Source organism: Megalobrama amblycephala, linkage group LG15 (genome assembly GCF_018812025.1).
Source record: "Megalobrama amblycephala isolate DHTTF-2021 linkage group LG15, ASM1881202v1, whole genome shotgun sequence".
Taxonomy (NCBI): domain Eukaryota; kingdom Metazoa; phylum Chordata; class Actinopteri; order Cypriniformes; family Xenocyprididae; genus Megalobrama; species Megalobrama amblycephala.
In genome coordinates, this window is record NC_063058.1 from 4,661,372 (window position 1) to 4,675,007 (window position 13,636).

The 13,636-nt window shown below is 39.4% G+C and overlaps 1 protein-coding gene across 2 annotated transcripts; it reads right to left on the minus strand.

Moving 5' to 3' along the window:
- Nucleotides 1–1,181: 1,181 nt before the first annotated feature.
- LOC125246557 (von Willebrand factor A domain-containing protein 5A-like) lies at nt 1,182–13,376 on the minus strand. Of its 2 annotated transcripts, none has more exons than XM_048157509.1 (21): nt 13,156–13,376; nt 12,735–12,937; nt 12,431–12,653; nt 12,147–12,313; nt 11,958–12,072; nt 11,714–11,886; nt 11,188–11,276; nt 10,962–11,106; nt 8,689–8,768; nt 8,496–8,610; nt 8,251–8,409; nt 7,464–7,567; nt 5,532–5,740; nt 5,404–5,430; nt 5,191–5,220; nt 4,706–4,786; nt 2,469–2,498; nt 2,306–2,380; nt 1,881–2,020; nt 1,672–1,795; nt 1,182–1,581 (listed from the first exon to the last, which is right to left on the minus strand). In XM_048157509.1, exons 1-21 carry the CDS (start codon nt 13,193–13,195, stop codon nt 1,502–1,504), a joined length of 2,409 nt encoding a protein of 802 aa, XP_048013466.1. In that variant the 5' UTR covers nt 13,196–13,376; the 3' UTR covers nt 1,182–1,501. The 2 variants fall into 2 exon arrangements, with proteins under 2 accessions (XP_048013466.1, XP_048013465.1); XM_048157508.1 differs by having other exon boundaries at nt 4,706–4,789.
- Nucleotides 13,377–13,636: the final 260 nt, after the last annotated feature.

A 13,636-nucleotide genomic window follows, 5' to 3' on the forward strand; every position in this document is an offset into this window, starting at 1 on the left:
AAAGGGACACACACAAAAACAGCGTGTTTTTGCTCACACCCAAATAGGGGCAAATTTGACAAGCTATAATAAATGATCTGTGGGGGATTTTGAGCTGAAACTTCACAGGCATGTTCTGGGGAAGCTTATATTACTTCTTGTGAATAGAGACTTATATAGAGTAGATATTTATAGATTCTCAGTACGATATAATTTTGCATTAGTGTATATTTTCTTTATGTTTCAGGTGACGCTCAACATCTCTCAGATCTGAGGATTGTGTTGATGGGGTATAGAAGAGCTGGTAAGAGTTCATCAGGAAACACCATCCTGGGCAGAGAGGAGTTTGACTTGAAGAGATCTGCTCAGTGTGTGAGGAGACATGGAGAAGTAGCAGACAGACACATCACTGCCTTTCAGTCTGAGGCGCGATGCCATTTTGTCCAATGATTGAAGCCTTTTAATCTTTTTATTTTTTTGTAAAAAAATGCACATTATTTAATTAACACTCATTGTCACATGATACCTGTGACATTATAGTCATGGTTACACACTGGTTATGGACCTGACAGGCAAGACACAATGCAAGATCCTTTAAAGGTGCCCTAGAATTGAAAATTGAATTTACCTCGGCATAGTTAAATAAAGTTCTGTACATGGAAATGACATACAGTGAGTCTCAAACACCATTGTTTCCTCCTTCTTATGTAAATTTGATTTGTGCAAAAGACCTCCGAAGAACAGGCGAATCTCAACATAACACCGACTGTTACGTAACAGTCGGATCATTAATATGTACGCCTCCAATATTTGCATATGCCAGCCCATGTTCAAGGCATTAGACAAGCCAGTATTAATGTCTGGATCTGTGCACAGCTGAATCATCAGACTAGGTAAGCAAGCAAGAACAACAGCGAAAAATGGCAGATGGAGCAATAATAACTGACATGATCCATGATATCATGATATTTTTAGTGATATTTGTAAATTGTCTTTCTAAATGTTTCGTTAGCATGTTGCTAATGTACTGTTAAATGTGGTTAAAGTTACCATTGTTTCTTACTGTATTCACAGAGACAAGAGCCGTCGCTATTTTCATTTTTAAACACTTGTAGTCTTTATAAATCTAATTTCTTAATCTTATTATCTTATTTTTTTGAGGAGGCACTGCCTCCCTTGCCTCCTTGGAGGAAACACCCAAGATATATAGCCTATATATATATAATGTTTAATTTAGTGGACAAAACAGGTAAGTACAGGAGTAAAGTCACATATAAATGCACAATGATAAAGAACTGGATGTTTGTTTAAAACAAAGATGATTACAAATGCATAAAGTGCAGTTAGTGCTATCTCCATTATGGATCATTTTTAAAGCATTTTGGTGGATTTTGCTGCATTTTGTCTGAATTTCATGCTATAAATCTTATAAACATTTAAAGCTATTACACTGATGAACCCATGCTGTCGACTTGTTAACAGTGTTTGTATTAAAGCACATGATGTGGAAAAACTGACGTCTTCAGATTCCCAGAGTCTCTTGGGTCACCTGAGATCCGAGCAGGACATTACCCACACACACACACTGAGACAGATCGCCCACTGAAACACACACACACACACTCAAATCATCAGTGTGTGTCACAGAACTGAAGATATCTGAATGAATGTGTTCTGAAATGGAGATCCCACCTTTCTGAGAGCCGATCCATGACGCTGCCTTCATGGCCACAAACTGCCACTCGACCTGCTGCTCTATTTTACAGCCGTATAACCAGATCAGAGCCAGGAGAGTGGCCCATACTGACCCATCCACCTGTGGACAAACCATCATCCGCTGCATTTGTTACTGGACACTGGACACAATCATCGCTGTCTTATTATTTCATCACATCTCTCACCTGTGCTGGTTTCTGATTGGTCAGTTCATCCTCCGTCTTCCCAAACACATCAGCCAGTGTGGCGTCCAGCTCCCAGCAGCCTGACGCCTTCTGGAGAGAAACCAGCTGGAGTAACAGGTCCTTCTGGGGGTCAGGAGCGGCTGAACACACAAAGTTATATTGTTTGTATTATGTGCATGAAATTAGTTTGGAAGGACTTTTGTCCTTGTCAAAAATGAATTGTGGAATAATGCCTCATATATTTGTTTAAAGAATAGTGGGTACTGTAGTTTAAATTTTATCCTGCACAGCATTCAAGAAGTAAGCTAGACTTTCTAAACATAACCAGTGTGTCCATCTCATGTTGTGTTTGCCAAATATTTGTGTGTGTGTGTGTGTGTGTGTGTGTGTGTGTGTGTGTGTGTGTGCGCATGTACTGTATATACCATAATGTTTGACTTGAGACTCTGTTTGAGCAGTCGGAGCAGCAGTCTTAAAACGGCTGAAAAAATTCTGGACCTCTGCAAATGATAAACAATGTTTATTAACCATGAGGCGACGCTGCATCTGTATTTCACATTTACTGACACTGTGTATTTACTGTATTACTTGTAATTAATCCAATCTTCTGTTCAGGTGCTGTCACGGAAAAAAGAGAAGAGTTAAAATGAAAACTGTATGTTTTTCTTAGTAACAACAGATATGTCTGTGATTTATGTCTGTGATAAATGTCAAACATTTATGTCTGTGACTATTATTTCAACTGCTTTACTTCACTATTTTAAAAAAGGTATTTAACAATTATTTATATATATATATATATATATATATATATATATATATATATATAGCACTGAGGGATGTAAATAAAATAAATCAAGGAAAGGTGTCAGCAGTTAACATGTTAATGTAACATTTTCTATTTCAGGACTAGCAAAATAATGGCAACTTCCTCTCTGTACAGCGGCCAAATCTGCAAGATAACCGTGAGGTTGGTGTTTTTGGGCTGATTAATGAGTTAATTTCTTTGTAAGTTGAATATGTAAGGCGGTCTGGCGGAAGCTAGATATTTTACTCCATAACTTGTTTTTTACACAAATGCTTCGCTTCTGAAGGTCTTTATTAACCCCCCGGAGCTGCGTGGAGTACGTATATGATGGATGGATGTGGATGGATGCACTTTCTTCAGCTTCATACTTGTGAACCTTCTTCACTGCCATTATAAAGTTTGGATGCGTCAGCATATTTATTAAAATATCTCTGATTGTGTTCATCAGAAAGAAGAAGGTCATATACACCTAGGATGGCTTGAGGGTGAGTAAAGCTTGGGATAATTTTCATTTGAAAGTGAACTAATCGTTTAAGATTCCACCAACAAGCGATCCACACCAGACTATCACAGGTATAGTGTGAGCAGTGAAGTCGCAGCTCAATATAGTGTGAGCAGATAAATCGTGAGATTTGGCTTTGAATTGCATTCAGTTTACTCGTACAGTGAGAGTTGGTTTAACAAAAACATTGCTGAAATCAAATAGTATATGGTCGGATTGAAACAGAATTGTCTCATATCGCAGCTGGTTAGGACAAATCCTCTGATTAATATGAAAAAGACGCCTTTTATCTAGTGTATCTGTTTACCGATATTTTTCCCGATATTTAAGCATTTTTCCATAATTGGGTATCGGTTTTGTAATATCGGATTCGCCTATTTACGGCGCCATCTTGTGGCCATTTTGAGATTTCCGCCATTGCAGCCCGGGCGTCTGAGGAGATCAGTCAACAACAACTCAGTGCACAGGTAAAGTATATGTTCTACTTGGTTTGCTTTAATTAATCAACTTTATTTAACATAACAGACATGCACAAATGAGATCTGAGACATAAATTCCTGATATAGTTAATTTATGCAGCTTGTTTCTAAACAATTGAGACGAACTCATTGAGTCACGTAGTGTAATTCGTCATGTCCTGCCCCAATAAAGACGTAACTTTACATGAATTAAATAAAACAGACATGAATGAGTGCATGCTGAAAATAAAAGCGCTGAATTTAATTCTCTATCTGTTGTATTTGCTCACCATTAGTCTAGAAGAAAAAGTTCGTTCATATTGCTTAGCAACTGACGGATGATCAGGAGGTTTAAGCACAAGATTATCTTGTTTAAACACCCTAGATTATATTATCATTTACTACATAACAATTATTTCGCTAATACACATATAAATATAGCCTACCGCTTTGTGGAAATTAATTATTTATTATCTCCATGCGCGATCGCGGTTGATTAAGTTATAGTCAAACAGCACTTTGTCAGTTGGCATCCACCAATATGTTATAATCATTTTTGTGCTTTATTTTTTTTACCTCAAAGCCTTTATTTTAAAACAAAGACACTTAGTAACAGTGCACTTTAATTTTTTGGACTCAGACCCCTCTATTTATTTGTGTATAAATATAAAGGGTTTTTTTTTGTATGCAAGGAGGGAGTGATTGTTATAAATAAAATGGTATGTTCAGCTCATTTGTGTTGTAATAATTGTCAAAAACAGAAGTATAACAGTAAATAAATATCGGTTCTGCATATCGGTTATCAGGTACATAAACATGCAAATAATCGGTATCGGTATCGGTTATAAAAAATCAATATCGGTCGATCACTACTTTTATCACATGTCGCAGCATTGCATCACGTCTGGTTAAGACAGTGTAAACGCCGCTCTCAGAAGCGTGGGTGGCATCGGGATGTTCGCTTACAGTATATCGCTCCTCAAGTATTTCAATCTTCTTTTTACCCTCAAGTGAAGAACAAAAAAGATCTTCACCATGAGTACATTGGGGTCTTTACCTTTTGCTGCCTTCTTACTGAAAGAACTGAGAATTTTTGAGCAGTGAAACGATTGTTCATCGATGCCATCATGGGATCTCACTGCTTAAAAAGAACAAACAACACACAAAAATTTATAATATATTATTTAAAGTGATAGTTCACCCAAAAATAAAAATTCTGTCATCTCAAGTTGTTCCAAACCTGTATGAATGTCTCTGTTCTGCTGAACACAAAGGAAGATATTTGGAAGAAAGTTTGTAACCCCATTGACTGCCACAGTATTATTTTTTCCTACTATGGTAGTCAATGGGGGGGCGAGATCTGCTTGATTACAAACATTCTTCCAAATATCTTCCTTTGTGTTCAGCAGAACAAAGACATTCATACAGGTTTAGAACAACTTGAGGGAGAGTAAATGTTGGCAGCATTTTCATTTTTGGGTGAACTGTCCCTTTAAATGATTTGTTTAAAAAAAACATATTTTGGTGAGGTGGGTGGGTTACCGTTTACTACGCTACATCCTAGTTGCAAATCTGTAAAACATTTGATTTCTCATGTTAATGAATTGAACACAAAGTGTATATTATACATTATTATTATATGATTTCTTAACAAAATTTAATCATGACAAACATAAATTCAGTCAAGTTCAGTCAAGTTCAAATCCAGTCAACTTTTGACGGGTGGCGTGTCATACATACAAATAACAGTCTTACCTAACAGGGCACGTTGTTGATACACATCTGAAAAACATTTGATTTCTCATATTAATGAGGTGAACACATGCTGTAAATAGTCAAGTGACAGTAAAAGCGATTTATACACACATATTCAGAGCACTAACCGTGTGTCGGCACTCTTCTCTGCAGCAGGGGTCCTTTCACAATCTGTCTGCTGTCTTTATTAATGGCAATGAAGGCTGTATGAACACTGCTCACTCCTGCCTGAACACTGAGCTCCACTATCCTGCTCTCAAAATATGCATCACCTGACCTCTCCTCCTGCTCCAGAGAGCGGATCAGGGTCCGAGCTGCCAGCCGGTGGATGGCCAACCTGCAACGGAAACTGGGATTTATTATGGGCTTAGAAAAGCAAACAGCAGATGCAATTAACTAGTATCAAAATGTAAGTAAATAAGTGAAAAAGTGACTTTGATAGGAATACACAAATATTAATTCTGGCCAATACCAATGTAGGAATTGAGGACGAACCAGACAAATGAATCTTCTAGATGATTCGTTCAAACATAACTCCACACAAAACTCATCTCAACACTGAGGATCGCAAATCAACACACAGAACCCAAAATCAGAGAATCTGTCATTTGCGGCTCCATTCAGTCTACTAAAACCCTCAGCTACTTTATGGCCATGCTTCCTAGCTAAGGGAAAACATTACAAATGTTGAGAAGAAAACACAAGACTGACTGAAAAGACAACGCAACTTGAGCCACAAGAAGAAAACACCAGAGTGTGTTTGATCACCTGAGACAGAGAGATAAAACAGGCCTTCTTCTTCTGAGTGACAAAGAGTTAAAATCCATAGGGAAACCACAGAGACTGTGCATCAAAACATTTCTAAACAGACTTGTAATCAAATGTCGTCCAACTTCCGCATAATTCTATATTATGTCTACAAACTGTATACGGGTCTATTATGCTCTGAACTCTCACAATTCATGTAACTGTTATAACCTTTGAATGGTTGATTAGAAGAGTGTGTTGTTTACTTTGTGCGTGATTGACTTCTAAGGATGGCTTGAATTAAATATGTGTAAAATGTATTGTATTATTTTTAGAGAAATCATGTCTTTGTATTCTCTGCTGAGAGCGGGAAAGTTAAGAGACCAGAAGATAACATTTAATTTAGGATCAGGGGAGGAGAAAGCCATCTCTGAATCAAACACAACACCTAATTGGTCAGATCTCCTCAAAGACGTTGGACAAACACCTCAGTTTAAAAATTCAGTACACGAAGATCAAAAAGACAATGACGAGCAGATGACCTGATCAAGGCAGATCAAGATCAGATGAATATAAGAACAAACAGATTCATTCAAGCCATCCAACTACTCTCGTTTCACTCACTTACCTTCGTTTCTTTTCCTTAGTTTTCTTTTCTTTTCCGCTGAGCGTCGCATGTTTTAAGTTAAGTTTTGCCGCAAAGTTTAATCAAGGACTCTACAGTCTTTGCCCACCTCAACACTTTAAACTTCAGTCACGAGGGAGACTCCTTTCCTCCGTCAGCACACCAGAACATGATTGGCTTCCCACGACATCAATCCGGACATGAAAATACCTTCAGCAAGAAACCTGGGAAACACCTTTCTCTAAGCCAAGGATGCCGACAAAGGAATCCCCATTTAAAGACACAAACGACAAACGCAAGTACCTTCAGATTCTTACTGAACTGGTGCATTGATTTAAAGTCTAATAACCCGCCTAAGAAGTGATAGAAGGGTTAAATTAATGATTGATGGTTCATTCAGATGAAGTCCATATATTGCTAAGAATTTGATTTCATCATTTCACTCTCTTCAAACCCATTCTTTCCTCATTTCCTTTATTTCTGCAACTAGTGTGAATGTGTGTGTGTTAGAAAGAGAAGTGTCTTGCGTTATGTGCTTACGAATTTAATGTTTAATGTTAATTTAATGTTAAACTGCCGATCTTTAAAGTACTTTAGACCGCGATGGAGGCGCAAACAGCAAGAGGTCTGGGGGAAAAGTTCCTGGGACAGGTAATTTCGGTGGAAACGCAGCTATAGTGTGTGTTACCCTGTTTCCTCAGTTGGTTTGAGGCAGAAGTGGAGCTGGTTTGTTACTGGTTGATCTTTCAGACTGTATTTGACTGTCACTGTTCCCTCAGAGCCTCCTGAACTCTATAAGAGAGGGAAAAGGAAGATTTTATAATCTAAACAAATGAGGGTGTGTTCACAATTCACACGCGTAGTTTGGTTCTCTTGGTTCTTTTGGTCTGGACCAAAACAGAAAAGTATACATTAAGTCCTGATTCACTTCGCGTTCACACTGTCATTTTTAACACTGAACCTAAAGATGCAAAACAAAACAAAAAAGGCTTTTATGATGTATATTTGCGCTGGCTAAATGCGCTCATTGTAAGTGCGTACAGTACATGGTATTTTAACCAGCTGAGAACTCATGAAGAGCTTAGAAAATGTGTAAAGGAGTCAAAACAGTCGCAGGAATCCCTCTGTTACACATACAAATGAAGATCTGCCAGAAGACGCCTGTACCCAACTGTAATGGGCAATATATGATGACAAGAACCTTTTTAGGGTCGCCATCTTGTGACATCACGTCCTGTCTTTGGTCCGTGTTGTGTTCATATTTCAATCAAACCACACCAGAGTTCGTTTGGAAGTGGACTGAGACCCATCTTTTCAGCGGTCTCGGCGCGCTTGTTTGGTGCGCACCAGGGTTCAGATGGCAGCGTTCACATTTATTCAAATGAACCGCACTAGAGTTTGTTTAAATCAAACCAAACCTGCCAAGTGTGAACACACCTTAATTCTCATTAAAGAAAAATGTTACATCATCTCACCTCTCCTTTAAGTTGGGCGTAAATGAGTGACCTTTGACCCTGGAAGAGCACATTAATGGGTGGAGACAGTGTGTCTACAGTAATGCCATCTGGAAGGGTCCAATCCACAGAGATATTAACCACAGCGAGCTGCAGCGCAAACCTGAGGGACTGCATCACCTGATATAGTTTGAAGAGAAAGAGAAACCATTGAGATATGTGACTAGGAAACATTTGTGCCTGTGAAATCCAGTGGAGAGCTTTACTTTGGGCTGCATGCGGTCGGTGCCTGTGATGAACTGAGCGTGACCAGATCCCTCCCTGGCCATTCCTGTGATGAGGGCGGTACTTGCACCCTCACCAATCCCGAATGAGAAACACCTGAACACACAATAAACTCTGTTAGTGTAAGTGATGAAGATATGAATGATGGGAAGATCAAACCCAGCAGACCTTTACCTGTGAGAGTGAGCATGATGTTTCACCAGATCCAGCACCTCTTTAGTGTTTCCCACCTCTCCATCAGTGAAGATGAACAGCTGAAGAGAGAACAATAATTTATATCAGACAAACCGCTTAATCAGAGCTGTAAATATTCAGATTTTTTCAGTTTTACAGACTCTCTCTCTCTCTCTCTCCACTATGAAAAGGCACAGCTAAAATGTATTGAAATTTGAAGATTATAAATCAGCTCTAAGAAAAGTGCCACCTGAAACTTTGTCATTGTTTTGACAATTTCCTGTCATCTGTGTACAAGAATCAATTACGTCCAAGCATGTGACACCTGTATAAATATAGTTATGCCACCTGTGTGTCTCGTTAAAAAGTTTGTAAGCATGAAACAACATATGAAATCATTTAATTATTTTAGTTTTTCTTAAAACTTAACATACATACAAACCCGATTCCAAAAAAAGTTGGGACACTGTACAAATTGTGAATAAAAAAGGAATGCAATAATTTACAAATCTCATAGTCTTATATTTTATTCACAATAGAATATAGATAACATATCAAAATTTGATTTAATGTTGAAAGTGAGACATTTTGAAATGTCATGCCAAATATTGGCTCATTTTGGATTTCATGAGAGCTACACATTGCAAAAAAGTTGGGACAGGTAGCAATACAAGGCCGGAAAAGTTAAATGTACATATAAGGAACAGCTGGAGGACCAATTTGCAACTTATTAGGTCAATTGGCAACATGATTGGGTATAAAAAGAGCCTCTCAGCGTGGCAGTGTCTCTCAGAAGTCAAGATGGGCAGAGGATCACCAATTCCTCGAATGCTGCGGCGAAAAATAGTGGAGCAATATCAGAAAGGAGTTTCTCAGAGAAAAATTGCAAAGAGTTTGAAGTTATCATCATCTACAGTGCATAATATCATCCAAAGATTCAGAGAATCTGGAACAATCTGTGTGCGTGAGGGTCAAGGCCGGAAAACCATACTGGATGCCCGTGATCTTCGGGCCCTTAGACGGCACTGCATCACATACAGGAATGCTACTGTAATGGAAATCACAACATGGGCTCAGGAATACTTCCAGAAAACATTGTCGGTGAACACAATCCACCATGCCATTCGCCGTTGCCGGCTAAAACTCTATAGGTCAAAAAAGAAGCCATATCTAAACATGATCCAGATAAATGGGCCAAGGCTCATTTAAAATGGACTGTGGCAAAGTGGAAAACTGTTCTGTGGTCAGACGAATCAAAATTTGAAGTTCTTTTTGGAAAACTGGGACACCATGTCATCCGGACTAAAGAGGACAAGGACAACCCAAGTTGTTATCAGTGCTCAGTTCAGAAGCCTGCATCTCTGATGGTATGGGGTTGCATGAGTGCGTGTGGCATGGGCAGCTTACACATCTGGAAAGGCACCATCAATGCTGAAAGGTATATCCAAGTTCTAGAACAACATATGCTCCCATCCAGACGTCGTCTCTTTCAGGGAAGACCTTGCATTTTCCAACATGACAATGCCAGACCACATACTGCATCAATTACAACATCATGGCTGCGTAGAAGAAGGATCCGGGTACTGAAATGGCCAGCCAGCAGTCCAGATCTTTCACCCATAGAAAACATTTGGCACATCATAAAGAGGAAGATGCGACAAAGAAGACCTAAGACAGTTGAGCAACTAGAAGCCTGTATTAGACAAGAATGGGACAACATTCCTATTCCTAAACTTGAGCAACTTGTCTCCTCAGTCCCCAGACGTTTGCAGACTGTTATAAAAAGAAGAGGGGATGCCACACAGTGGTAAACATGGCCTTGTCGCAACTTTTTTGAGATGTGTTGATGCCATGAAATTTAAAATCAACTTATTTTTCCCTTAAAATGATACATTTTCTCAGTTTAAACATTTGATATGTCATCTATGTTGTATTCTGAATAAAATATTGAATTTTGAAACTTCCACATCATTGCATTCTGTTTTTATTCACAATTTGTACAGTGTCCCAACTTTTTTGGAATCGGGTTTGTACATGCATATATACTACTTAAAAAATATTAACAATTCCTGTTAAGGCTGAAAGAAAAAATATTTTCAGAATTGTTTATTTGCAGTAAAGAGACATTTAGTTCCTGGGAAGCTGTGATGGAGTATATTGTTGCTACATAATTACAGTAAGTAAAGTTTTTTGTTGTTTTGACAGCAACTCACTTCCTGTTAAGATAAACTGTACAGTAAATCATTAATGTGCATGTTGAGGTGTTGTTGTACCTGTCTGGGGTGGTCTGGGTAACAGGGCTGACTGTAGATGTGTTTTAGAGGCTCTAAAATCTCTGTGCCGCCCATGTCTGCTTTCATTTTCTTCACTGTCTTCAGAGCCTGATCCATAGTTTTCTGATTGTATTCGACACTCTGACTGCAATAAAAACCACAATGCTATCTTTCCTCTCACACATTTCAAAACTGAATATCTATGAATGAAGATCTAGATACTAACGGGAAGAAGGACTCAAAATAAGAGCCAAATCCATAGATATTGAAGTAGCATCCCATGGGCAGACTCTTCAACAGTAACAGCAGAGTGTCCTATAGAGAGACATGGACAGATAATGAAATGTGTCTTTTTTTGCATGTCTGAATTATTGTCAGCTACACGGTACCAAATCAATCACACAATCAATCACAGTATTTCACTTCATCAGCAAAGTGGCTGTTTCTCAGTGGTTAGAAAGTGAGAGAGAAATGATGAGGATGAGGTTAGCCTCACTTTGGTATATCAAACAAAAATAGTAGAAATGTGATTTACATGATTTTAATTGAACTGCCCCTGATGTTAATCTAGCAACTAGGAAGGAAAAGATTTTGAATATTTGATAACCAACTAATTTACCAAGCTACTACTTGGCTAATTTTTCTTCAAGTTTTAAGTGAATTTTCTGTCTGTTTGTGTACAGGAGTAACTGCTGCGACATACATCATTATCATGAGATACCGTGTGACCGAATACACATTTTAAATCTAACCTTTGCGCTTTCTATGCGCATCTGTGCTCTTTTCCCATTATGCATCATACACTCCATACTGCCTGATCTGTCAATCACAAAAACAAACTCTCCTTGTGTTGCCAGTGACATCACTTCCTCTGGGAACTCTGGGTACAAACTTATCATGACCACTGGGTCCCTCATCAGAGAGCCTGAAATAGAGAGAGAGTCAGTGACCGCTTGATCACTCAATCCCATAATCCCAGTGAGCTGCAGGTCATACCTGATGGGGCAGTGGTCACTCCTGCCTCCACTATAGCAGAGGGCTGATGGGTATCCTGATAGTACACAAACAGCTCAACGTCCTTATCAAACATGTGACCAGGACTCAGATTCACCTACACACATAAAAACACATGCATCAAACTGCTGTGCTCACACATCCAGATAAACACATGAAGACACACAGTACCGTCGCCTGAGTGTGATCAGAGTGGAGGAACACTAGAGGATCCAGAGTGCAGCTGGACTCTAGTTTGGAGATGGGCTTTGGAGAGCTCACATGGACACTGAGAGTCAGCGTGTAGGGAACAGATCCACATCCTGATGAAATCTCTGAGACTATACCAGCAGCTGAACCTGACACACACACACACACACACACACACACACACACACACACACACACACACAGAGAGTGTGTTAGAATCAGCTTCTCTACACTAATAAAGTGTGTGTCAGCAGCTGCTGTAGTACCTGCTGGTGTGTATCGGGGGTTGAGTACAGCCGGCAGACAGAAGCGCAGCGAGTGGTCGGCCTGCACAGCGAGCTCGGTGACGTAGATGATGGTGACGGCAGCGTTCTGACCCGGCGACAGACACCCGACACTCAGTCTGAACACATCAGGACTCTCTTCGCTCTCTTCCAACAGAAACGCCTGCTGACCCGAACTCACAGCGTCATCATAACGATCCCTCGCCTGTGAGACACAATTTTGTTACGTGGTGCACAGTAAAAATATATGCAAATAAGCTTCCAGCAGACTTATATTTGGACTCACGGTTTCTCTTTCTTGCACCTCTGCCACAATCTCCTGCTCTCCGATCTTGGCACTGAAGTGGCAGACAGCAGCATCAGCAGGCAGAGGGAAGACGAACAAGGCCTCCAGGGGGCGCTCTTCCTCATTCACATACTGCAGAGTGGAGGAGACTGTGGCTACATGATCCTGAACCCGAACCTCCACTGAGATGCTCTTCAGAGGCACTGAGTCACACAAACCAACACAACAACACTAATACAGCAGAACAACATTACAATAAGCCTCACATACAGTTTTCTGAGAGGTAAATAAAGGATTTAATAGACTCCATACTCATAAAAAACACATTAAAGATGAACGGGAACACGTGACAACACAACTGACATTCAACATGTAAGTGTTAAGTTAGGAAACGGATAACAGTAAATGGGTGAATTCATACCTGGCTCGTTTTTCTCAGTCACAAGACCGCAGTTCACCATTCTGACGCTCCGATAGACGCAATGAATTGAAAAGTCGAAATCGAAAGTGAAACTAAAACATAGATCGTATTTCCTTTAAATCTGCTTTAAATCTTCACAGATAGATTCATTTATGCGAGTAAATCCAGTGTTCTTGAACGTTTCCAATGAGACTAGATGTCTGGGGGTGTTCGTCAGTTCCTCTGGGTGGAGCCTATATGAATATTCATGAGATCATCCTATTGTGGGCGTGTCCATGAGACAATGCGCAAACGAGTGGAACTGAAAATATTAGTGCATTCTCCTCAAATTGCAACTGTTTAATGGATTATTTCTTAATGGTAATAAAAGTGTCAACATTCAGCATAAACTGCAAGAGATTACATGTTCAAAACAATGTTTGTAATGTGATACGTCGTTTGAGCTGTTTTTCCTGATTGATTACAGGCATTCAGATAAATA

Coding starts and splice junctions, on each gene's coding strand:
- LOC125246557 (XM_048157508.1), bottom strand. CDS start 13,195: ATGGTGAACTGCGGTCTTGTGACTGAGAAAAACGAGCCAG. Junction 12,314..12,430: donor CCCCCGATACACACCAGCAG/GTACTACAGCAG, acceptor TGTGTGTGTCAG/GTTCAGCTGCTGGTATAGTC. Junction 8,410..8,495: donor CCGACCGCATGCAGCCCAAA/GTAAAGCTCTCC, acceptor AAACTATATCAG/GTGATGCAGTCCCTCAGGTT.